Source organism: Dipteris shenzhenensis, chromosome 20 (assembly GCF_047967505.1).
Source record: "Dipteris shenzhenensis isolate YYH24624 ecotype China chromosome 20, Dip_SZ_1.0, whole genome shotgun sequence".
NCBI lineage: Eukaryota > Viridiplantae > Streptophyta > Polypodiopsida > Gleicheniales > Dipteridaceae > Dipteris > Dipteris shenzhenensis.
This window is the reverse complement of record NC_141615.1, coordinates 10,898,035-10,925,645: the sequence shown is the minus strand read 5'-3', so window position 1 is coordinate 10,925,645 and position 27,611 is coordinate 10,898,035. Positions and strand designations below refer to the sequence as shown.

The following is a 27,611-nucleotide window of genomic DNA, read 5'->3' as shown; positions in this document are numbered from 1 at the left end:
AATCTACCTACCTTGTGCACCCTTTGGACAATTTTAAATCTAGTTTTGTCAATCTTCCAATGATTACAAGTATTACTCCATCCCTCATGAAAGAGGACATGTCACCCATCAAATATAGCAAGCTGAGTTTTGAGACCCATTTACTTACAATGACACCTTTTCTCATATAACTCTAACAACCTTGACCTTCTTCAAGAAAGTATCCTAGCAAAGCCTAGCTAAAATACTACTATTGATCCTTCTTAGATTCGTAATACATGTGCTTTTGACATCCGTGAAAGATCTGCCAAGAGGATGCTCTGATCTAGAAAGACTTAGCTCAAGTCCCCCCCTTATACCTAGCCTTTGTCCAATCCCTCAAGGATTGGCCCATATTCCTGACTCAATGATGGGTTGTTTCAGTTATAAAAGGACCTTTCTAGATGTCCATGGTCATGACAAGGTATGGCTAAAGGTCAGGTCCCTTACTGTGGCCACCTTAGACCATTCTTCTAAACGTATTATATTCTTGAGGAAAGAGGTAGAAAGAGTCATCGAGGAAAGTCCCCCAATCAAGAAAGTTACTTGCATCTTTCATGTATCTTGTTGCATGAGAAAGGTATTGGTCCATGCACTCTATTGGGAAATAGCTTGTTGTGGTTTAGTACTCCAAGATTAGCATTTAGGCCATCCCATTTTTAATTCCCTCTTGGTTTCTCCCATATTTGCATTCTGTGTGTGTGTGTGTGCGCGCGCGCTATGCACATTGGGAGTGGTTGAGACAGACAAGCATTTTCTATGTGCCTGCCTAGCCTATTATGGAGGAGGGGAGCGGCTTCGGCCCACTCTCACGATTGATCCACTTCCATGACCAGGTCTGCATTGGCCTATATCTACTTGAGATGCGCCGACACAGGGAGACTCTATTACGATAGGTTAGAGAGCAACAGGAGGCGACCATACCACAAGATATAGAGGCTGATGGAGCAAAGCGACACGTCACAAACTTTTATGCATTTGAGTCAGCTCTAGGACACAGCGGGGTGGAGGAGGAGCTAGCTAATATGCGGGCAGCCTGGATCACTGAGAGAGGGACGCAGAGACCACCTGCAGCATGAAGAGTGACTAGAGCACACTCTATTGAGGTCTAGCCTATTATAGCTTCCCTCAAGGGAGACCGCTTGAGACGAGGGGTCACTCTAAACATAGCCCAGTGGGTTCAGAGATCGGGGAGACCATGCCCTCTCCCGCCACCACAGTGTGAGACAGCCTGACAGACGCAGATCCGAGACATTTTCGCCGCTCATAGACAAGCCACCACAGTGTCGGGCTTCAGTTTTTTAGTCCCAGCTCTCAGCCTTCTTCAGCTAGTCTATGATTTATATCTTATTTTCGCTCAAGCTATTGAGCTCTGTAGATCAGTTTAGCACTCACAAGGACCCTAGTGCACCCTTTGCTCCAGCCCATTGAGGCTTGTATGAGTTTTTCCTTTTTTGGTGTACTTTGTACTTTGTCCCATAGGCCTGCGAGGCCTCCCTCGGACGTTAATGCATCTTTCTTTCTTTCTTTCTATCATGGCACTTCATCAACTTCATGATGGCTTGATTAGGATCAATCATACATGACAATTGGTAAAATTACATCAAGTAACAACTTCACAAAGTATTTTGCAATTGCTGGGACTCATAGTATGTCCGTTCTTCGAGATACCCCACACATTCATTAATGCCATAGGTCCCAACAAAGCCAAATGTTATATGTCATTTCTTGCTCGCTGCCATTTAAAAGAAGAAAACAGTAGAAGAGAGAAAGAGAGGAGTGCACAACTACATAGCTAACTATACACTATGATGAAATGAAAGAAAATGAAAATATACATATATATGGTCATTCCTTAGGGTTAGATTCACGGTTTCCCACGAACCTTGTCTAGTTATTCTCAGCACAACCTCCTAAATTGCATTGGATAAGCAGGGGGCTTTTAAAAATATGTTTTTGGAGTATAAAGAAAATCAAAAAGCATGTATACTATGTGAAAATAGTGCAGCGAAAAAAGCATGTACAACTTAACCCATTCCCCGTCTTAATTTGTAGCTGGTTCTGGAGAATGCTAAGCTATTGTCGGAAGTAGTTGCATTTGTCAAGGGAAAGCGGTTTGGTGAAGATATCCGCAACTTGTTCTCAGAACATGAACAAGATCTATCTTACGTTCACTGAGGATTTTCTCAACATGAAGTGACAATGCACTTCAATATATTTTGTTATGGCATCAAACACTAGGTTCTTTTGTTATGGCATCAAACACTAGGTTCTTTGCCAGCGGAATACTACAACGGTACACTCTTGATTCGATTTTACTATGTATACCCACTTGTATCAAAAGAGTTTTTCTCTACTATAAGATCTGATAAATACCAATTGTGATCCTTGATGAGAGCATTGTACTCTTCATCTGTGGCATGTTGCCATTCACGTAGTTGAATCATTCTGCAACTACTATTTTTTCTTTCTGCTTTGGGATGTATCTGCATGTGAATTGTCTTTTCATAAGTGTCTAATTTAGCTAACTTATATTCACCTCTATTATCACAGTGGAGGATCTTGATGAATTTGCCTCTTTGTTTTTCCACAATTGCTTTGAAATCCTTGAATGCATTCAGCATATCTGATTTATGTTTCAAAAAATATATCCAAGTGTTTCTGAAATAAGAAGGTGATGAAGTGGTCTGGATGCACTTCCCATTATATGCAGTGGTCTGGATGGGAGAGAGCCCTGCCTACACACTAGGCACTTGGAAGGCTTTTATCAGCCTACCTGAGGATCAGAGACTACAGTCCGTGAGTCACCTCAGAGGGGTAGCACGCAGGATTCAGCAGATAGATGCAACCATCCCGATGGAATGGACAATTGAGGTGCCTATTACTTCCACCACTTGGATGGAAGCTTTTTCGAGGACAGCAGTTCCTCTACAGGTGATCGCTCTTCGAGGTTTCGGGGAAGATGCTTTGGTCTTTGACGTTGGGGATGGAGGTATACTCTCTAGATCCACGGATGATATTCTTCTAGAGGTTGCCTTTCAGCCTGTCAGGATTGCTGGTTTTGTGGACAACGGAGCGGGCTTGCAGTGGTACTTAGACCCCGACCCTCTGCTCTTGGCCCTGGGATCCTGGAGGGTGTGGTTATATGGAGGTGCACCTATCAAGTGCTTGCAGTGGGACCCAGGTGAGAGTGGGAGTAGATAGATTCCCTTCTTTCGTTTCACGGTTGGTAATGCCAGGAGATTTCAGCTGAGCAGTAGAGGTTGGATTTCCTCCAGAGCCCCCCATTGGGATAGCTTCTTCATCACCGCAGATTTGCGTAGGAATTTCTGGAGGAGGCTCTGGAAATCCCTCAAAAATAGAAAGATCACTCTTTTCTTTTGGCTTTCTATTCATGGAGGGATTGCAGTGAACTTGTGGAGATCACGATTTGGGGCTGATCCCACTTGCCCTCGTTGTCATTCTGAGAGGAATCAGTGCGACATTGCCTTTGGGACTGCAATCAAGCGAGAATTGTTTCGAAAGGAGTTGCTCGGATACTCAGCATTTTTCATACTTCCCCTTTCTTCATGACTTGGGACTCGGTCGCATGGTTATCCCTTACTGGGCCCCAGGTGCTTTATGAAGGTGAGCCTTCTTCTTGGGCACTCTCGATCCGCCGATAGGAGATAGAGCCCTGCTTCTTCAAGATGTACCACATACTCCTTTCATAGCTTCACATGTTTTAGTGGACACCTCTTGGGAGATTTTAGCTAGCATTTCCTCTTGGCACATTTGGAGAGCCAGATGCACAGAGGCCTTGGATGACACCCAGATACACCCATCACAGGTGTTCACTGGTATTTGGAGTGACACGGTTCACACTTTGATAGCCATATGGGCTAGCATGCAGGGCCCTTCACAGGCAGCCTCTTCTAGGAGGACTGTATTTCTTCGAGTTTGGAGGGGTTCTCCCTTTTTCTCGGAGGTTGCTACCGGATTGAGATGGCACTATCAGCCCCAATCCTTTCTTTTTGGCTCGAGCTTTTCATGCATTGCATGGTGTATCCCATATTCCCCTATGGAGCTTGCTCTAACGGTTTTCTTTAATACTTAATAGAAGTCTCTTTTTTGCAAAAAAAAAAGAAGGTGATGAAGTGTCTAACAATCTTAACTATGCATTGATACTTGTTGAAAACAACTTCCATATTATGCTCAGCTATTTGACCAATGGAAAGAAGATTTTGTACCATAGTTGGCACATAGAAAGCATCACCAATACTTTCCACAATACCTGTATCACTTTAGAGTGGTACATTACCAATTCCTTCCATTTAATACGGTGTTTTGTCACCCATAATCACATCCTCTTTGGCATCTTTGTTCAGAGGTAGTTTTGAGAGCCAATATTTTCAAGAATCAAAAACAGTTGAAGAAATTTCACTTTTGAATGTTAAATATAAGAACGACCATGAGGGTATTGAGACCTCAACAACAGGCGATCACAGATTTCTTCATCATGGGAGATGCATCCACACGAAGTGACAACCAAAAGACAAGAGACCCAAAGCTTACCACGCAGAGTCACCAGACCAGTAAGAGGTTGGATGCCAACCCTATGATTTCCCGTCCCATTTGTGGCACATTAGCTGCGCCTCCTGAGTCCTACCTACAGGCTGCCTAACGTCATCCAAGTGGCCATCCTACTGAGCAGAGAAGAGGTGGACAGCAGCAAATCTCTAACATGTTTTGGGGACACCAAGACTCCCAGTGGGATCCCAACCAGGCATAAGCACAACTTGACTCGACCATGGCTGGGTCGAGGACATGAGCACCACAGGATCATGACATACACATCCAGATTGTGTTTTTCTATTACTCATTTGTGTGTTAGATTATTAGGGGTGAACTAGACAACTTTAATTCCATTTGGTCTCATGGGACTCTTTGGCCTTTCGCATACAATAATCTCTCTCTCTCTCTCTCTCTCTCTCTCTCTCTCTCTCTCTCTTTGAGACCACACCCCCCACCACAGCGTGAGATGACCAGACAGACACAGATATGAGACATTTTCGCAGCTCACAGGAGAGCCAACATGGTACCTGGCTATGTCTGAGATTGAGTCTAGCTATTAGTCCATAGTTTTGGACTTTGAGTTTGTATTTCTGATTTTAGTCTAGTATAATACTCAGCAAAGGGTCTTATTGATCCCTTTGCCTCAGCACATAGCGGCTTCCATGAGCATGAGTCACTTTGATACTGTACTTTGTCTCATAGGCACGCAAGGCCTCTCAAAGGCATTAATACATCTTTCTTTATTTTTCTTTCTTTCTTTGTATATAAGTCATCTTCCATTAGAGAACAGCCTAAAGAAGAAAACCACTGTCAATTATCCAAACAACAGAAACATGAGAACAATGTCACTCACCTTCCGTGCATTCGATGCTATTATCTGGTCTGCATTCTCTTCTTGATACAATCTAATTTTCTCTTCTGTACTCTGAGCATTTACTCCTTCTACCAAACTGAAAACTGCATGGATACCAATGTCAATCTGATATTGTAGAAAATTCCATGTCAAATGTCACATTGACAGACCTTGAATATACATACAACCATAACAGAGCCTAGAACATGAGCTTTGAGCTCAAAAGAACAACTGCTGCAAGCACAGAAATTCAGAGCAATGAATCATGGAGCAATAAAAGCAAAACATTCACATTAGGTGAGGTATGTGCCCAAGATATCAATTCATTCTTTATCAAATAGTTAGACTACAGATTTTGCATCAAAAACGACTTGTTCCATTTGGTACTGCATCAAGATTACAGATACTGCCTCAACACGAGCCCTCTGTCTCCTGATGACTCCATCAATGCTATAATTGCTAACAAATGGCAATAGTATCTCTCTGATTTGGAATCCTGAGGTTTGCAGAACTGTTAAATATACATTGAGAGGTCATAGATAGACTTGCAATCCAATTTGGCTCAATATTCTGCAAAAGATAAAATTAGAAAAAACTGCAACAACCCTACTACAATTAGAGGCAGCATTTCTAAAATCACCACCAGTTGGAACTTTAAAGAATCTGTTCATTCATCACCTCAAGACAGGAATAAATTTTTTGGAGACCACTCCTGTTGAAGAGCAGAAAACCTTTGGTAGGAGTTAGTTTAATTAGCATCAAATAAAGGGGTTAAGGCAGCCAATTAGGAGCGTGGCAGTTGCAAGGTATTGGATGCATATATTGTAGGATGTTTAATGGAGCACTTGGTGGTTTGTGACTTAACGGTTTATGGCAAGATTATCTTTGTTGTTATCAGCTGGCATTCCAGAATCCAAACATCACTCCATGACTATCTCGATTGCTACCTGTGCCTATCCCAGTTTCTATATCATGGCTCGTTCTCATTGTAAGCTGCAACAGTCTTTGCTTCACAATGTAGTCCAACAAGCCCACTAGGGATGAGGAGATTCAGTCCTGCAAATCTTCTATTGGCTTATACTTTCAATATAGTTCAGTCTAGTTTTCATATGAGTGGGTAACTCTTCTCTCTCGTTTGATATCTGATTCTTTCTCTCATTGCACGCATTAATTTTTTAGTTTACTCCTTCATATTGTATCAGAGCCTAGTTAACGGAGACCATGCATGAAGGACCAAAGAAGTTCAATGGCTCTAATTTCCCTGCATGGCAGCTTGGGGTTCGACTGTACCTCATGGGGGAAGGATTGTGGTCGATAGTTGATGGAATTCAGAAGAAGCCTGGCAAGAATGATACAGCTGAGAAGGCCTCGCAATGGGAGGCTAAGAATGAAAATGCACTTAGAAATCTTGGGAGAGCTCCCAGGAGCAAGTATAATCACCAGTTGGATCTCTCAAAGCTTGCGAGTAAAATTTGGGTTCCCATATATACATTGTTTGGGTCGCCATTGAAGTACTCCAAGGTAATACTCAAGCAAGAGTCCTTTGGTTTCGAAATGTTGGAAAACACTTCTTTGGGTGAACATCTGAGTAAACCACGCTCTATCATAAAGCAACTCACTGATCTCAGTGTCAGAGTTGAGGACAACTCTAAAGGAGTGGCCTTACCTAGCTTACCCCCGACTTATAGCAACTTAGTCAAGATTCTTCAAATCAACAATGACGTAACCTTGAACGAGATGATATCTACCTTTCCAGAAGAGGACTGTCATCATGCAGTTAGTCTGTATGAAGAGTGGTCTTACATTAGTGAGGTGTCGAGTATTAGAACATCAAGTGTCAATACTGTGGTAAATCAGGCAATAAAGAAGAGTTCTGCTTCAAGAAACAAGGTGAAGAATGCAACTGCAGCGAACTTGGCGGCAGATGAATATGCGGGTCGTTGCGTTGTTGGACTAGACACGTGAGACGACGAATTTGCTTTCTAAAGGAATTGATGATCATAGTAGTTCAGGTTTATATCTCAGTTTTGGTTTCTAGGATTCTATGGTTGCCATTTCATGGTTTGGAATCATGCTATTAAGTCTCTTTTTCATGACACTCTCTCTTGTTTTTGTGAGAGTGTGAATTCAAACTCTCGTAACACTGATAATCCGATTTAGAGTGGTGAGACTTTGTGTTTTAAGACTACACTCTCTTTCGGATATGGTCATTTTTGGATTACTGTCATAGTCTGTCTGTTATCTTCAATTTAAGGGGAGTGTTGAAGAGAAGCAAACCTTTGGTAGGAGTTAGTTTGGTTAGCATCAAATAAATCAAATAAAGGGGTTAAGGCTGTCAATTGGGCGTGTGGCAATGTTATGGTAGTGCATACAGATATTTGAGAAGGACGTTGACTTAGTTTGGTAGAACACTTGGTGGTTTGTTTTATGGCGAGATTATCTTTGTTGTTATTGGCTGGCATTCCATCCATCAATCTGTGAACATCTCGGTTGCTACCTGTGACCATCTTCTCTATGTAGTCCTCCAACAAGCTTAGTAGGGATGAGGAGGGTCAATAATCTTCTATTGGCTTATACTTGCAATATAGTTCAGTTCAGTTTTCATATGAGTGGGTGACTCTTTTCTATCATTGCATTGTTTAATATATAAGTTATTTCTCTCATTGCATGCATTAGATTTTGAGTTTACTCCAACTTCAAAGTCATTTTTGTTGCAACATAAATCACGTGATCCCACCGACGCCCTGTCCTCATAATAAATCTGAAAAATAGATGCTCCGATGTTTTGTGGTAGTTTCACTCTACACATCCCAATACAGACTAACAATAGGAGTCCCTATGTTACCACCCAGCCAAAAACCAAGGCTCGTAGCTCCTAAAGCACAAGCTGCCAACCCTAAGCCCAATGTCTACCTTCTAAATATGCACTAGTCCACTTAGGATACCTAGGACCTAGTCCACAAAACCCTGCAGACACTCCCAATGTCCACCTTCTGAATTTGCACTAGTCCATAGAACCCTGCAGACAATTCCATGTCTGCCATGACAGCCATGTTGCAGGCTATGATGCAGATGCAGCGACAACAGTCCGAGGCTCTCTTCACCCGCATGACCCAGTTCAGGAGATGCGGGAAAATCGTGAGCAGGCCACCAGAGAGCACGAAAGGCTAGCTCGGGAGGCAAAAGAAGAACGTGATCGGGAGGCTCGGGAAGCAAAAGAAGAATGCGATCAGGAAGCTCGAGAAGTCAAAAGGGCAGCTTGGGCAGCAAAAGAGGAGCGCAATCAAGAGGCTTGGGAAGCTAAGGAAGAACGGGATCAGCATCTTCTCATTTCTCTACTCCGACCAAGGGGGGAGGAAAAGGAGAGACTTCCACCTCCAGCCAAGCCTTCCTTTCCGAGGAAGCTCAACTTCGCACGGTACAATGGTAAGCAGGAACCCTTGGTGTTGACTTCGTGGCTCAATCAGTTTGAAAGCTATTTTTCAATGATGCCTACAAAGGAGGACGAGTGGTGCATCCTAGCATTCATGCACCTCACAAGCGAGGCGGTCACCTGGTGGCTCAAGTGGCAGAAGGACCCAGACGAGGAGACACCTCCCTACAACTGGACAGAATTCGTGAAAGATCCTCGATCACGGTTCCTGCCACCGCATTCGAATCAAGATTTAGCAACCATTTCCGGATTCATGAACCAAGCATTCAAATCAAGATTTATCATCCAAGTATATCACAGACAGTCACCTCTGTCAGCACGATGGGAAGCCCCTTTCATACCCTAGTTCGAGTTTCAGCAGAAGGGGATGTCAAGGGCATCCACAAGCCCGTGGCCATGCTAGCTAATGCCAACGTAGCCAACCAGGTCAACGGCCACGCAAGCGTTCATACAGCCATACAAGCTACCCTGCGCACTCAACAATCAACACAAAGTCAACAAACAATCAACACCACGTCATCACAGGTCAAAAAACACAGAGTTGACTTTTTGGTCAAAAGTCAACGCATCAACTTTTTTGGCCGATGTTGACTTGGTCAACGGTTGGCGTTGACCATCCGACCAAGGTCAATGGTCGGCGTTGTCCATCCGACCAAGGTCAACGGTCGGCATTGACCAAGTCGGCCAAGCTGACCTAACATCTATAAAAAGGGAAGCCTTTGGCCCTCATTCTTCATCCACTCCTCACGCCTTCAAGCCTTCAGAGCAGCAGAGCCCAAGCCTCCCTGCAACAGACTGGCAGGGTAGCCTTAGCCTCTTCAGGGATCTAGTCAGGATTCACCTCCTCTAGGTAGTCTAGTCTTCTAGTTTTTCAGTGAGGGTTTCAGCCCCTTCATACAGTTGTATTCAGCCCTTTGGGCATTCATTATTCAATTGTATCTATTTCCTCTTCGGAGGTCCACTACATTCTCTCCCTCTGATTCCCTCCCTCACATCCACAGCATCACTTTGTGTATTGAGTGCATCATCTTGCAGTTGCAGTTAGTATTGAGCAGGAGATAGAGTGAGCATAGTCTATCTCCCGCTACAAGTACTAATTGTCCTACCTATCCTAAACTTGGCCCCGCCACCTTTTAGGCCACTTAAGCCCCATGGTTCACAAATTAGATAATAGCAAAGAGTTCTTCTCATATACTGAGTAATTTTTCTCAGCTGGGTCTAGTTTCTTGCTTTCAAGAGCAATAAGTCATCCATCTTAGATTAACACAGTACCCATAGATCTATCATTTGCATCAAATCAACTATGAAAGGTTCATTAGGGTCTACCACTTTCAAAACTGGGATCAATTGCTATCAATTGTTTAATGAGCTGAAAATCGCTTTTAGCTTCCTCAGTCTAGGTGAAGGTGCTTGTCTTTCTCAAAAGCTAAACTGTCATAGACACTGTAACCTTAACATAATCCTTGACAGATCATTGATAGAAACTAGAAAGACCAACGAATATTTGGAGTTTTTCCAAAGTTGTCTACATCCAACATATCCCCTCCGTAGAGATAATATGACCCAAATATCTGACCACTTTTACAAAAGAAGTCACATTTAGATTGTTTGGCATGCAACTTATGCTACTTGAACTAACTTCAAGTGTTTCTAATGCTTATGCTTAGCCTTACTACAGATAAGAGTATCATCCAAAAAGACAACTACAAATTGCTTAGATAGGGTCCAAGAACATTGTTCATTAAAATCATCAATGTAGCAAAAGCATTAGATAACCGAAAAGCCATTACTCTAAAATTGAAAAAGACCTTTACCGGTTCAATATGCGATTCAGGTATGTCATGATGAACGTAAATCAATTTTACATAAAGCACTTAGCCCCATGCAATTGGTCAAAGAGCGCATCAATGCGAGGCATTGGATACTTATTTTTACCTGTTAGCGTATTAAGGGCACGATGATCTATGCACAAACGCATAGATATATCTTTTTTTCTTACAAAAAGAACTAGAGCAACCCATGGAGAGCTGTTGGGCTAAATCTGCCCTTTCCTAAGGTACTCTAACTAGTGCTCTACTTCCTCCTCTTCCATTTTTCTTAAATGGTAAGGTACTTTGGAAATACAGTAGCAACTGAAACTAACACTATCCTATAATCTACTGCTCTATGTATAGGTAAACCATGAAGAAGGTCGTCAAGAAAAACATCAAAAAACTCATACAACAAAAGTTGAGCCCTTTCATTTTTCTTTTCAATTGAATGGAAAGAACTTTGAGCAACAAAGAAAACATCACAAAGAAGAGCAACAAAGAAAACATCACAAAGAAATACCTTAGCATCATCATGTTCGACCAGGTGCTCCAACTACATACAACTACTAAGAGGACTGTCATGAATACCATGTTCACAATGAAGGTGGGTCATACCCTACAAAGGAGGAACTTAACTCCTCTATAGGGTATGACCCAGCTTTATAGAACCATTCACTACCAGGACCCCATCAGTCATGTCAAGATGCATAATTTGGAAATTAAGAGTATCTTCATAACCTTGTATTTTCAAATTTTACATCATTGACCATCATGACCCCGAGTTTCTTGTCTTGGCCCTTGGCCAATCATCAATGAGACCACATACTTATGAGCACTAGGACTCTCTAGCAACTTACATTTCTTCGCAAGTGAGCAGTTAAAGAAATTATAAGTGGCACTATCATCCATCATTACTCAAACCCTCTTTCCATTAGGAATCCCATGCATCCAAACCAAATCATGGGGACCAAAAGTGGACTACCACATGGCCAAAGAATGAAGCAAGCATGCTCTTCATCATGAAAGAGTTCCAACTTCCTTGTATTTGGAAAGTTGAAAAAGATCTATACATTGGAGAGCTCACTTCATTCGTTGCTTACCCTTATCAAAGAGTTCTATTCCCCTGTGGTTGATTAAGACAAATTCACAACTATGAGATTTTTACTTGAACACTGAAAACATAGCCAATCCATCATTGCCTTTCTATATTGGTAAAGAGGTAACATAAATCCCTTGCTTGCAAATTCCTTCTGTACTTTTTGAGGACCGCAGGGTTCAACCTTAGCTTTAGTTTGAAAGAAGGTTTTATAGCCTAACCGGCTTGAAAGGCATGATTTTCAACTGGGACTTTAAAGTTTGCTATAGAATAATCGTAGATATGAACAAGTTTAATAGACTCATCGAAAGATTTCGAGTTTCTTTGGACTTCGAGTTTCTATGGACTTCTACCTTGTAATCATCTTTAAGACGATGTATAAAATCTTTGATTTTCAATGAGCTCCTCTAACTTAGAAGAGCCTCACAAAATACTGATTCAACGGAAACTTTCCCATACTCAAAGAATTGACGACATACTGATTCAATGGAAATTTTCCCATACTCAAAGAATCCCATGCCTCCTACTTTTCTTATTCATTCTCTGAAAGATTTCCTTGAGAAATATCGTTTCAGACTCCAACCAATTACTAGAAACTTACTTGCTATCGTGCAAGTTCATCCACCAGGTGTTAGCTTTGCTTGCCAAGAGACAAACTTGCCTTAGTGACTTGCAACTCAAAGGAGTTGATTCCAATTTATGAAAATCTTGCAACTTTTGGAAAAAGGTGTAGAGATTATCTTTGTTTCAGAACGTAAGTCATCATGTTAAGTTATTTTCTTTCTGAGAGACTCTCAAGCTGGCGGAATTCACTTTAAGGAATTTTATAGAATTCTTCAAGAGGAGCAGGATCCATATGTAAAGGTTTTGCACTATGCACTCAGGATTGGGCCATAGATGGATTATGGTCCAAATCTAGCATATGGACAGCCTCAATATAAGCATGCGCAGCACTAACCCAACATGTATGAGAAGATTGCATTGTAGACAAATGGAATGCAAATTTAGATTATAAGCAAGCAGCTAGAATTCAAACAATCAGAATTGTATATGAAACTTCTATCTGAATTTGTTCATAAAATTTTGCCAAACTTAGCTTCAAAGAATGTGGCAATTAGGTTCCAAATAACGCCCAAAACAAGGGTCTTTTGAGATGGCTAACTCAGCTAATATCCAGATTATTGTTGCAACAATAGCACATCTGGTTTACTAGCATACTAACTTTACCTCAAACTTTCACGAATGCAAATCAAAACAAAGGGCTCTCAAAATAAATCTGACAGTTCAATGTAAAACAAGTTTGGAGCTGTAGCAAACATATTTGATCAGCAATGAACTCATGGCATGTTTGCTAGTCAATCAAGACAGCTTCTGTCTTATCTCACAGCCCTTCGAAAACCAAATTCAAGGCTGGTTTGAGATAACATCCCTGTCATATAGATTTGATAGGCTTGAAATACTTGCACTAATAAATCACAGCTATACTGGATGCAGATGTATACCAGACAGAATACTCTGTAAGAAGCACTTCAAAACGAACTATGCCCTGACTAATACCTACGCCCGGTGAGGAGGGTTTCGTCGACTACTAAGCAGAGAATGGGCTCTTCTTTTTGCCTATCAGACGGTGTCCATAACCCCGTCTCCTGCTCAAACTCCGGCACACACTATTACAGCTGCAAGTGTCCAGCCACTCACGCACTGTCAACACCCACCAACATTTACCCACTGTGCACATGTACACTGTACAGTCACCTTTACTATAGGGTCAAACACGTGGAAGCCCTTTGCACAAGACCCACATCACACGTTGACAAATTACTACAAGGTCTCAACCAATCACGACCAACTATCCATCACCATTCATCACTAGTTAACACAAATTGAGAGAGCTCACCTCTCTGTCTGAGTGCAGTGTTTATACCTTCCATTATCCAAATACTCCCAGACGCACCACCAACACGAACATGCAATTTGTTCATACACAACGCTCTCTAACAAACATAAAAAGGGATTGATGGCACCGCTATCAATGTTGCCAATAGGCATTTGCCAACAGGCAGGCACATCCGTTGTTCACTACGCAACTATCCCTATATAGAGCCCTCACAAGCCGAAATGCAAACCGCTCTGATACCAATGTTATGAATCTACAAAGCATCGTGTGCTCACTATTACAATAGGAGTTCTTGTCTTATCACGCAACCATGGAAGATTAAGCAGAAGCCATGACTCAAAGCTCTTGGATGCACAAACTACTATCCTAGTCCGAGTGGCCACCTTCTAAATATGCATCGGTCCACTTAGTGCACCTAGGACCTATGACTAATATCAACAGTCCTAGCTGTCCTAACTAGGCATTGCCACCTTCTAGGCCACTCAAGCCCATGGTTAGGCTACTTAAACCTAACCAACGACCATTGTCTTACTCCTATATTTGTAACCTAAGGCATCTCCCTCCCCTAGGGGTCATATTACACCTTACTATCATTGATGTAACACTAAGTAAGTTAGGTCATTCTGTCAGCCTACATAAAAAATTTCAACGATGTGTATTTGAATGTGAGCTATGCTCTTCCACTGTAGTTAGGGGAAACGGAAACGGGGAAATGGGGAATGGAAACGGAAACATTTTGGGGTTTTAAGGAGGGCTGAAATGGGAAAACGCCACGTCATCAAGGGGGGTTAAGAAAAAAGGGAAGGAGTAGAGGCTGAGCTATGAAGGAGGGCTGAAGGGGAGTGGATGATGGAGGGGGGCTGAGCCACTGAAGCAGCCTGTAGGAGAGAAAGGACTCCCATGGAGTGAATGGGGCTCAAGCCTTGAGGGCTAGAAAATCCTCAAAATTCCAAGAGTGTGAGGCTGAAGGGGTGGAGGGAGTGAAAGATTGCAAGTGGAGGCCAAAATGAAAACACAGACAGAGAATAAACCCGCTGGCGGAAATCATGAAATAGAGGGAGGGGGCTGTTACTTGAAATGGCCCATTTCAGCCCTATGAAACGGGTTCAGCTGGGCTGAAACGTTTCAGCCAGCCGTTTCAGGGGTCTTGAAACGCCATTTCTGGTTGGGGCCTTTCCTGAAATGCATTTCAGGGCCCTGAAACGTGTTTCAGCATAACCATGTCTTCCACTGCAAGATATGCATTACTTGTCAATCCCTTTGGAACAATTGGTAAAGTTTACATCTTTTGAAACTAAATGTAGGCTTATCAAGAATGCATAGGGTGGTTTCAAAAGGTTCAACTTACAAAAAAATGTGTACTAATCGCATTTCACAAGTGCTGTCAAAAGAGTTGACACTTTACCAACCAAAGGAACTGAAATCGGCCTCATTCCAGCCGGGAGCAATGCACCAAGTTCCAACTAGGCCACAATATAGGGTCTACCAAATGCAAACCACGCATGTGCAAGAGTTAGTTTATAAAGCGTTATTACACTATACTTCTCATATGTCTTTCTTATTTAGAAGAAGGGTCAGGCCCTTTTAATTGTAGGTATACACCTGGGCTCTTGAGGAGAAAAGGTTCCTATCTGACTTCTTGTCAGCAATGGAAGAAATGTTTAGTTGCAGTAACCTTAAGTAGCCACACCAAGTTCGAATAGTTCCCTCAAAACGTCCAGAAGACCTACATCATCTTTTTGTACTCACACTCATTCTATCATGCGGTCTTTTCAAAATATTCCGGCATCTTGATTTTTCTGCAACAAATCCTTCTATTAAGTGACATATACTTGGTTGCACAAAGCTTAACTTATGGGCCAAAGCAACCTAAGATTGACTAATATGAGAGCAAAGCTACAAATCCATGGTTGTGCACAAATCACAACCATAGTAGTCAAAGCAACCTCTGGGAATGAAAAAAACCCACCCAGGAAACCTAGGAGAAGAACAATGCCAAATCATGCCTCTCTTACTGCTGGTAAAACTAAAGTCCTAACTCTAGGTCTTGAGAAACCTGTTGTGCCTATCATGGGATGCTCTCCGATTGCCCTAACAAATGTCATAAAGGCCACATAAGCTGTAATTTGTCCCAAATATGTGCAGGTTTGGGAGATGTTTGTGGTGTACACCTTCAATACGTAATGCCAGCAAGCCTTCTAAACATGCCAAGGATCCCTATGGAATTCCAAACTATGCCTTCACTTGAGGTTTGAGAAAGAAATGGTGGAGGTAAGTGACTTTTGTCTTCTGTAATGTCAGCAGTGTGTATTTCTTATGCTTCAAACTATGCTGCAAATTTTGAGAGGCAAAAAATTGAAGAAAAATGGCTCACTTATATCCTCAACATCCTCCAAATAGTCATTGTATTCTCGCAATGAAGGAAAGTCATCTTCTCTCTTGTTGTATCTGCAACAATCATGAACATAAAATTAAATGACCTCCTGCAGAAAGTCACAAAATGGATTTCATGAACAAGCATCTGTGTGCAAAAGCTTCTACAAGATATCTCAATCAAACAGCAGACATGTATAGACATGCGATTTACTAAACAGCACTCATCCATTAATTGACTGGTTACTAGCCGAATCCCTCTGTCAAATACATCAAGGGAACAAAAAAAGGTGAAGCAAGTTACTCAAGAGTATGCGTCGTCCTACCTCAAACAAGATCTTTCCCTTTAAACATATTAGAATTAAGTTGAGGGTAGCAGGGACCCTTCAACACCATACGCATGGCTGCTTGTGCAATAATATTTATGCATCCTCATGTCACCAAAGGGTGATTATTCATACATTTGTGTCTAGCTTTCCATAACGAACAGTGTTGCTTGATCCTATTGTGCAGTTAACAAAGCCACATAGGAGAGTGGTAAGCAGTGGGCTTAATATGAACATGTGCAGCCTGATGAGCTTCACAAATCGAGTACAAAGTTCCCAACCAAAACAAAAAATAAGCAAAACAAAGTGCCATTCTTGTCAAGCTCATACCCTGGATAAAATGGTCAACGTTGACCCAAGCTAAGAGCAACTGTAAATTGAACTATAGAATTGTATTATGTAGATGACTGAAAAGCCATGTAAAGGGACATGGAGCCTAGTAATATGTAAAAAACCTTGCATGTTTTTTGATGCTATGAATGGATTTATACAGAGAGGGCATGAATGTATAACCTTTGGGGCAGTGATGATGCAATACCAGCTAGATCATTGTAGATTAATAAGCTTGGAATGGGTTAAATCTCATGCCATTGTTGGAAAGGCAATCTTCACGTAGGGCTTTCAACATGCATGCATAACAAGGGTCTCGTGATGCATCAGAAACCATATTGACCTCATTGGAGACCTATACTCGTGCCGACGAATCTCTCCTTTCCTCTCGGAGCCATGAGGTTGCCAACCAGCCACGTCACTACGCTTCTCTGATCCTTGAAGACTCAGCTCATAACTGAGCTCAGCAGCTCTATGATTCTCTCCTGGAATCTCTCGGTTTGCAGCACAAGGATCAGATCTACCAAGCGACTTCATCTACAAATAGCCCAATGCCAAGGTCTACTGTGCGTGTGAAGTTGTTTTCTACTTTGTAATTATTTGCATAAGCATGATATGAATGTATTTGAGCCTCCAACAAGCTCAGCCGAGATGAGGAGGATCTCTATAGGGACATGGAGCCTAGTAATATGTAAAAAACCTGCATGTTTTTTGATGCTATGAATGGATTTATACAGAGAGGGCATGAATGTATAATCTTTGGGGCAGTGATGATGCAATACCAGCTAGATCAATGTAGATTAATAAGCTTGGAATGGGTTAAATCTCATGCCATTGTTGGAAAGGCAATCTTCACGTAGGGCTTTCAACATGCATGCATAACAAGGGTCTCATTATGCATCAGAAACCATATCGACCTCATTGGAGACCTATACTCGTGCCCACGAATCTCTCCTTTCCTCTCGGAGCCATGAGGTTGCCAACCAGCCACGTCACTACGCTTCTCTGATCCTTGAAGACTCAGCTCATCACTGAGCTCAGCAGCTCTATGATTCTCTCCTGGAATCTCTCAGTTTGCAGCACAAGGATCAGATCTACCAAGCGACTTCATCTACAAATAGCCCAATGCCAAGGTCTACTGTGCATGTGAAGTTGTTTTCTACTTTGTAATTATTTGCATAAGCATGATATGAATGTAATTGATCCTCCAACAAGCTCAGCCGAGATGAGGAGGATCTCATATGCTGTTTCCTATCATTGCATGCTGTCTTTGTAGCTAGTCACATGTGATAATAAAGCTTTGCTTAGTTTTCTATTAGTTTGATGAAGGGGAGAGAAAGGAGCATCCATATTGTACTGAAAAGGAGGTAGTCTGTCCATGTGGAGCCCTAGTCTTGCAAACCATCTCTCAGTGCGTGCATACCAACACCTTTGATCTCCCCTTGCTGCAAGTGCCATAGAAGAGAACAGTGCTAGCCATGGTATGCTGCTACATCCGGATGTATAATCCCCATACTCCCTGACTCGGTACAGATAAGTAATGACCTGAAATGCAGCATCTAGCTGTAATGGGGTGACCCAAACTCTGCCTGAATGATCTAGTGAGGGACAGATGGCTTACCACGAATCATCCGTGATAACATGAGAACCTGTAGCTGCTCCACCCTCCCTCACTCTGTATCCGACAAATCTGGCCCCCAACATGGGCTGCCATACATCCTTGCAAGGCAGACCAAGGAGTCCAAAAGAAACCCTTTGGTCCGTGGATCCTGAAAATGAGGGCGGAAGCACTATCTCTCTAGTCTAGCCAATGAAGCATATCCTCTACTTAGGCACGCCTGCATCGCGGGTCTCATGGTGAAGATCCCAGAGAAGTGTATGATGAAACTACCTCAATAGGGGACTCATCAAATGTGAAATGCTCATCGCTCATGATGACTCGAGATGTATTGAAGATCATAACCTTGGTTTTACCCAAGTTGACCTTCAAATCATGAGACTCACAAAAGGACTATAGTGCGTTAAGGTGTCTCTGGAGTCCCTCTGCTAAGCAAGACAAGAGAGCCACGCCATCTGCATAAAGTAATATCCGGATCAGCGTGCCCGCGAGAGAGCAGCCTACCCCACACTGTGCTTGCATCACTATCTCGAGCTCGTCGATGTAGAGATCAAACAAGATAGGCGATAATGGGCATCCTTGTTTAACCCCGATAGTGCTCATGATCTCGTCTGTCCATCCAGATCCTGTCCGGACTCTGCCTAAAACTCGCTCATAAAGTGCCATGACAACCCAAATGATCTCCTGGTCGTAACCTAGATCCTGTAGGCATCGTATGAGGCACGCTCTCAGAAATGTGTCAAATGTCCCTCGCCTCCTCAATGATACATCTGAGCACGAGAATGTGGTCCATGGTCCCATGATCCCGCCTGCTCTCACTACTCTCAGTCCTCAACACTCCGCATATCTGCTGACCTCAGAATCAAGTACTGATGCATAAATCTTGAAAATGGCATGTCCAATCATGATGGTCATGTAGTTCTCCAGGTTCATGGAATCCCCTACCTTGTGGATGGGTGAGATAGTGTTGATGGTCCACGTGCGTGAAAACCGCAAGCAAATGGCTTCATTAAATAACTTGGCTAAGATCGGGGCTAGGAGGTTAACCCCATATGCAATGAACTCAGTGCATAGTCTCTCATGATTCTTCGCTCGGCCATTATGAAGTTTCATTACGGCATCCTTTACTCCCTCCCCCTTAGTGAAGAGGGTGCAGGATGTGGGGCATGGCATATGTGATAGGTTAGGGGACTGATTTGGAATATCATAGAGCGTGCATGCATAATCAGACCACACGTGAGTGTCGGTGAGTAGTGGGGGGAACCGTCCCTCTAAAAATCCCTGCCAGAAGTCCTTAGAGTTGTTACTGAATAGAATGTTCAGTAGCTCCTCCTCGTTCCGACGCACGAAGTCAAGTTTCTTCATGCGTACCAAACGGCGGTACTCACGTAGCATCTCTGGTTTGCTCGAAAGGCTGTTTTTTGTTTCGAATCTAAGCTGACGACGTAAAGCCTTACACTCATCATCGTACTAGCTATTACAAGGTACGGTCCCAAGAGATGGTGGGCGGGTGGAGCGGGTGGTGTGGGAAAAGACGTGAAGAGCGACCTCGTGTAGTGAGCGAGTGACTAGGGCAGCACGGTCTTCTAGTAAGGGTATAAAGTCAATGTATGCGAGATGTATGTACAGACGGCCAGAGTAAGTAGATGAGTGATCATGATCAAAGCGTATATCATGGTAAGTGGAGTAAGAGCTCAGCGGGGTAGAAATGCTAAAGAAAAGATAGGTATGGTCAGCCCCTGAAGGGAGAGGTGCTACGGTAAAGTCAGTGATGTGAGATGTAAAGGCAGGGGATCCCATGATGTAGTCCACAACACTGAAGCCTCCCCCATGTGGAAAGCAAGTGAAGCCACCTGATGTGGGCCATCTGTCAAGACCATTATAAATAATGAGATCATGCATCCTACCGAGGTCTAATAGGGCCTACCCATAGGATGTGAGCGGTCCTCATCTGTCAGCCAAAACTCGTAGCATACCTACCTCCTCAAGGTCAATGTCTGGCAGTAGAGTGGAATCATCCCTGAAGTCGAGGAGTGGTGCCTGACGAGCACCTGTTCTCGCGTTGAAGTCCCCAACTAAGAGGACTTTCCCGCGGCTAGAGAAGTCAATGATGGACTGATACAGAGCAGCAAATGGGGATGTCTCATCCTCCCCTCGAATATCTCTAGCAAAACGGGAGGTCTCGGGAGGGAAATAGCAAACTGCGATAAACAAATCTCGGCTATCCATGTGTCGGATCCAAATCCAGAGAAACTTGGAGTGTGGATCTCTCCGCTCCACTGAGATGGTCCCCAAAAGTGTGGATCTGTAAAGGACTGCGACTTCTCCTCATCCTTGAACCCCTCTTGTATCCCTCATCTCATCTCTGTAGGCAGACTCCCATATATACCCGCTGACTGCTGGTAGTGGGCGCTCTAGACTCTGATGTATCTCTATGTAAAAGACTATGTCGTGACCTGTATAGGATTCCGAGAAGTTCCCTGGTTCTGATCATAAGGTACCATTACAGTTCCAGATGGTACAGACCCCCACCTAACCTGCAGAATACAGTGAGAAAGGACCAATACACTCCGAACAAATGGCTGAATTCCGCAGAGATGGAAAATGCTTTAGATGTGGGAAAGAGGGGCATATGGCTGCCCAGTGCCTTGAGAAGCCTTCGGGTTCTAAGGAGCAGAAAAAGCCACAAGTACCACCGAGGCCAATGGTGGGAGCAGTCCCTGATGTTTTGGGTAGTACCTCAGGCCCAAAGGAAAAAGAACTTTTGGTATCATGGGGAAAGATAAGAGATCAGCAAGCATTAATCCTATTTGATCCACGGTAAACAGACAATTTCATATCACAAGATTTAGCCCTAAGCAGAGCTCTTGATGCTAAGCAAATATTCCACGGAAATCCAGTGCAAGTTACTCCTTTGATTGGAAAGCTTCATGTCCATGTGCAAAGCTATGTAGATCAGAAGGACTTCTTAATTTCTCCTCTCAAGCAGCATGATGTTGTACTTGGTACACCGTGGTTCCATCGAAAGGAAGTAACAATAGAATACCCTGAGAGGGTGCTGAGTTTTATCCATAGGGGGAAAAACCAGCGTTTAGTTGCCAAGAATAAAGGGGAAACTATCCCCATTGTATCTGATGTTACATGTGGTAAAGCAATAAAGTCTGCAATTTCCGCGTACATGGTTTTTGTAAATAAAAAAGAGAATGATATGCATGCTGAAATGAATGATGCAGACAATGATAAATTTCAGTTTCTTGTAAACTTTAAAGATTGCTTTTCCGATGCTTTGCCAGGGGAGTTACCCCCAGAGAGACCAGAAGATCATCAAATAGAGTTAATGCTTGGTAGTGAGCCACCAAATAGACCACCTTATAGAGTCAATGCGACTCAAAGAGAGGAGATTATGGCTCAGGTGCAGGACTTGCTGTCCAAAGGGTTGATACAGCCTAGTTCATCTCCTTTTTGCTCACCAATACTTTTAGTACAAAAGAAATATGGTTCTTTTCGAATGTGCATTGATTACCGTGCATTGAATAAGATGACCATCAAAAATAGATTTCCGATACCACGCATAGATGATGTGCTTGACCAGCTCAGAGGAGCAACACTTTTCAGCAAGATAGACTTGAAGAGTGGCTATCATCAAGTCAGAATACAACCACAAGATGTGCATAAGACAGCTTTTCACACTACATTTGGGTTGTATGAATACTTAGTGATGCCTTTTGGGTTGACAAATGCTCCAGCCACATTCAATAGAATGACAGATCGCATCTTACGAAAGTACATGCACTTCACGGGTACTTTCTTTGATGATATCCTAGTCTTTTCAAAGACTAAAGAGCACAGGGAACATCTTACTTTGGTATTTCAAAAACTTCGAAATCATCAGCTTTTGCCAATAGCAAGAAAAGTGAATTCTTTTTGGAAGAGATCCATTATCTGGGGCATATAATATCCAAGAATGGGATACAGATGGATCCTGCAAAGATCCGAGCCATCCAAAAATGGCCTAAGCTGAAAACTGTCATGAGGTCCGTAGTTTTTTGGGACTTACTCCTATAACAGGAGATTCATTAGGCATTTTGCTGATATCACAGCTCCACTACATGACCTTACTAAGAAAAATGCAGCCTTCACATGGGGAATGTCACAGAAGAAAGCATTCAATACACTCAAGGAGAAGTTGATTACAGAGCCTATTCTTGTAGTCCCGGATCTTTATCAACCTTTCGATGTTGATTGCGATGCCTGTGCAGAGTGTGTTGGGGCTACATTACATCAAAATGGACATGATGCTGAGAGATATCTGGGAATCTATGAAAAGGAATTGTTGGCTGTAGTTCATGCTGTGAACACATGGAAGCATTATCTTTTGGGATTTTACTGTTAAAACAGATGACCGAAGTCTGAGATATTTTCTAACTCAGAAAAAACTTTCTGAGAAGCATATGAAATGGGCAAATATGTTGTCTATGTATCATTTTCATATTGTCCATACCCCAGGAATTTGGAACAAAGTGGCAAATGCCTTGTCCCAAAGACCCCAGGTCAACAATGTGACCATTGCTTATCATCAAGACCTGGAAGGCATGAGGGAGCAATATGCTAATGATGCAGATTTTAGTGAGATTTTACAGCAAATGCAAGAGGGGCAGTCCACCAGTCACTATTCCCTAAAAGATGGGTATTTAATGAAAGATGACTACCTATGCATCACCCAGGAGATGAGGAAAAAGATTTTGGAAGAATGCCATGCACCTCCCTATGCTGGACATAGAGGAATTACAGCAACAACTCTAGCACTAGAGAGGTATTTCTTTTGGCCAGGGATGCGAAAAGATATACATCAGTTTGTTACCGAATGTCTTACGTGTCAGAAAGTGAAGCATGATAGACGGAAGGCACCTGGCCTATTTATGCCTCTTCCCGTGCCTCAGGCACCCTGAGAAAGTATTACAATGGACTTTATTTTTTATTTGCCAAGATCAAAGTCACGGAATGATGGGATTTTGACTATCATTGATAGATTCAGCAAGCAAGCTCATTTCATTCCAGTTCGCAAAACCATAAAGGCAGATCATATGGCCAAGCTCTTCATGGCACAGATCTTTAAGCATCATGGTATGCCTAAGTCCATTGTCAGTGATCAAGATGCCAGAATGACCAGTCTATTCTAGAGAGCTTTATTTGATAATATGGGGACAAATCTGAATTTTTCTTCTTCTTTCCATCCCCAGACAGATGGTCAAAGTGAAGTAGCAAATTCCACAGCATTGGATATGCTGAAATGCTACATGGGTGACCAAGGTTCAGACTGGGAAAAGTACCTACCATTGGTAGAGTTTGCTTACAATAATACAGTACACAGCTCTACAAGGAAAGCCCCTTTTGAGGTCATCTATGGAAGGTGATTCTGCCACCCATCCTGAGGACCAAGGACGAAATATTTGCAGCTGATTAGTTTGTGAGAGACCTCCATACAGCTTACAGCCAAGTCCGGACAGCAACTGAAAGGTCTCAAGAGAAGCATAAAAGAGCTGCAGATAAACATAGGAGACAGTTAAATCTCAAGGAAGGGGATTGGGTACTTTTAAAGTTCGAGAAAGCTAGGCTCCGCAAGTTTAAAGGCAAACAAAAAGTGCATGCAAAGTTATCTCCCAGGTACTATGGCCCTTTCACGGTTACAGAAAGAATAAATGAGGTTGCATACAGGTTAGCATTGCCAGAGCATTGGAGGATTAACAATGCATTCCATGTGAGTCTTCTAAAGAAATTTCAAGGACCAGAGCCTACAGCTACAGAGGCAATATCAGAGGATCCACCAGGAGTGGATGAGCTAGAGGAGGTCCTTCAGCCAGAGCAAATTGTGTACCATACTGTACGCAAAGGCCCTTAGGGCAAGGAATTTTACGGGTACCTTGTAAAATTCAAGAATTATACGGCATTGGATGCCAAGTGGATGGATGAAGACATGTTGTCTGATCATCCACAGCTTTTGCATGTTTACAAGGAAGCTTTTCAGTTGAGGTCAACTGAATAGAAGCCGAGGGGATGTCACCACAATGTAAATATCCTAAGTCAAAGTACAGTTGACCATTTATTTGATCATAATTAAAGAGTTTTCCATCTGGGTTAATTATGGTAAAAAGAGTTTTTCTATGGGTCAAAGAATTGACTACGGTCAAAGATACTTGACTTCGGTCAAGTAAGCCTGATCCCAGTCAAGAAGACTTGGTTTATACCCAGAAGGTTAACTGCGATTAACCAAGATGTGCCAACTTCGATTGGAGAGTTGTGCCAACTTCGGTTGGAGAGACTTGACTATAATTAAGGCGCCTCGACCCTTGGTCAAAGCCCCTTAATTATGATCAAGAGCATTGCCTTTGGTCAACCAGAGAATAAATATATTTTTATATTTGTTATGTGTGCACATGTGTTCAGTGGGGACGCCCACCGTGACTCGAATTAGTCCACAGTGTATTATTTGCATGCAAAGCGCTAATAATTAATGGGTGCCATGGTGGTGCACTTTAATTAATTGTTGCAGGTACTAGGAAGAGTTATTTTCCTAAGCGCAATGGAGCCTAACAAGAGTCTAGGAGGCGGTTCGCATGACCAAGTGTTTCGAAGACTCCAGAGTTGCCCTTAGTGGCATGTAATTAGAAAAGTAATGTAGAAATCGACAAGTGGCTTGTTGCCAAGAAGGAGAGCCTGAGAGCTCATGTAATTTTTAATTCACGTTTTGGATTTTGTATGAGGAGCTTCACACTGAACTCTCTGTGTACTCAGCATTTTTCAATGAATAAAATACCTTCAAGGGGGTCCAGCCCAACAACATATTCAGCGTAGGAAATGATTTCAAGCCTGATTGCCAACTTATGCAGTTGAGGGGTATCTAAACCATAATTTTCCCACCAAGCAATGGGAGAAAGTAATTCTCTATCTAACAAAGCAGAGAGCTCACCAAATGCACCCACTTGGCCAAGATGCATTGACAGTTGATCCTTCATCAAAGTCCTCTCTGCAACATCCTTTCCCACTGTATCTAGAGTCTGCCTCCAACCTCCCATCACTTCAGCATCTTGTTGTGGATTCTTGCCAAACCATTTCGGACTAAGAAGAAGGGTTGTGGTATGGCGACGAGAATGAAGCATATCCCATCTCACTGATGAATTGTATCTCTTGTTGGAGATCTTTAAAAGTTTGTCTTTCTTTCTATTTGAACATCTTGCCTGAGTCCAAAGCTCAGCCATATAGAAGGACTCCAGTCTTTAGCAAGCAGCCTCTGCCTTGGCCAAGACATGAGGACGTACGGCAGACATACAATGGTGATATAGGCATGTGTATGTAGATATTCTATATCTATCTATCTATCTACCTAGATATTTATATATCTAATATATTTTTACAGATACATACGTAAGTGTGTGTGTGTGTGTGTGTGTGTGTGTGTGTGTGTGTGTATGCACCTCAGTCATCTCGAGACAGAACTGTAATTTGGCATTCTATGCAACAATACCCGTGGAGATCTCATGCCTACATATGTGGGGATTTCAATAATGCTCCACAACAGGGAGACAACACTTCCAGCCACGATCATATGTTAGCTCCTAAAAGGCATGCCTGGTCTCAACTACTCTTGCATTTGGATCTAGTGGACCTTTGGAAGGAATTGCAGCCTTTGTCACTGGGCTATACTTTTCAACATAATGCTCTTTCCGCTTATAAGGCACGACTGGATCGCTGGTATAGTGTTGCTCCCCAACAAAATGGGGATTTCGCATGCAAAATGTGGATTGACTACGCCTTTGTGCATTCAGACCATGCACCACTATGGCTGCGGTTATCTTTTCATAAGATGCCAGATGATAGATTGCCACAAAGGCGACATTTAATCATCAACAACAGTTATTTGAATTTAAGGCAATGGTCACTGAAGCAGCTCATTGTCTCTCATCAAGCAGCCATCTTCATGTTGATGATGCCTGGGCTTCTTTTATTTCTAAAATGCAAATGGTGATTAAAGTTTATGGCAAGTCTTACATGAAGACTCTGAGGGAAACCATTGCTCAGGCCAAGTCTATTTGTCAAGACCTCACTGAACTCAGTCATCATCGTTTGCTGTCCATGCATGAGCAAACCACATTATGTCAGGCAAGACTTTGTCTTAAACTAAATGATCACAGGAAACTGGCAAAATGGGACACTAGAGCAAGACAAAGAGCCTTCACAGATAAAGGTTGCTCTTCCAAAGAATTTTTCAAGAGTTTGCATCAGAGGAGAATCAAAACAGAAATTTGCAGAGTGCTTATGCCTGATGGATCATGGACTACTTCACGGTCACAGCTTGCCTCTGTTTGTGTGCATCACTTCTCTCAGCAATTTGGCTCTGCAGCTCCTCCCTCGCAACAGGTTTTGCTTGCACGAAATTTACTGTTGAAAAATGTTTCTCCAATCATTTCCCCTACTCAAGCTTTGGAATTGGAAAAACCCTTTACTGAGAGGGAACTGTCAGATGCCATCAAATCATGTGGCAGATGGAAATCCCCTGGATGGGATGGTTTGACAGTCGAGTTTTTTCTAGCATACTGGCCCATTTTGAAGCATCCATTACTATCTATGGTGAATGGCAACATCAGAAAATGCCAAACACATGGAAGAGAGGTCTTGTTAAACTCCTTCCTAAAAAACAAATTTGTGAGTCTTTGGCAGACTGGAGACCTATCACTCTTATGCCTGTAATATACAAAGTCACTACCAAAATGATTGTTGCTCGGCTAAAGGGGTTTTTACATGATGGGTTGCATCTTGCGCAATATGGCTTTGTCCCGCGTAGGCATATCACCGATAACATTGCTAATGCCTACATTGGAATTGAATATGCCAAATACACACAGCAAGATGTTCTGTTATTGCAAGTTGATATTGCCAAAGCTTTTGATACAGTTCAGTGGGATTTCATTTCATCGACTATGCAGGCTTTGGGTTTTGGCACAAAAATGCAGCAACTCATCAATTGGCTCTATCAAGATAGTGAAGCTGCCTGCGTACTTTCAGGAGATATTTCTCCATCCTGGACTCTTGCTTGCTCTGTCAGACAAGGATGCCCACTGAGTGCTTTACTTTTTGCCATAGCCACTCATCCACTGCTTCAATATCTGGATCACCTCTTGGACACGGACCAGCTGCACGGTTTGGAGATCCATGGCAGTCGCAGCATGATTGCTCAAGCATATGCCGATGATTCTTTCTTTACTCCAAAAAATACTCGGGCTGATCTGTCCATGATTATGCATGCT

The 27,611-nt window shown here is 42.6% G+C and overlaps 1 protein-coding gene across 1 annotated transcript in view; it reads right to left on the bottom strand.

The window, feature by feature from the left end:
* The window catches only part of LOC147889268 (cyclin-dependent kinase-activating kinase assembly factor-related / CDK-activating kinase assembly factor-like protein), a 61,444-nt gene that overhangs the window by 7,281 nt on the left and 26,552 nt on the right, over positions 1–27,611 (bottom strand). The window contains exons 2-3 of the mRNA XM_087391728.1: positions 16,037–16,110; positions 5,426–5,529 (exon numbers count right to left, since the gene is read on the bottom strand). Coding sequence (XP_087247854.1) covers positions 5,426–5,529; positions 16,037–16,110 — 178 coding nt within the window. The remainder of the gene's footprint in view (positions 1–5,425; positions 5,530–16,036; positions 16,111–27,611) is intronic.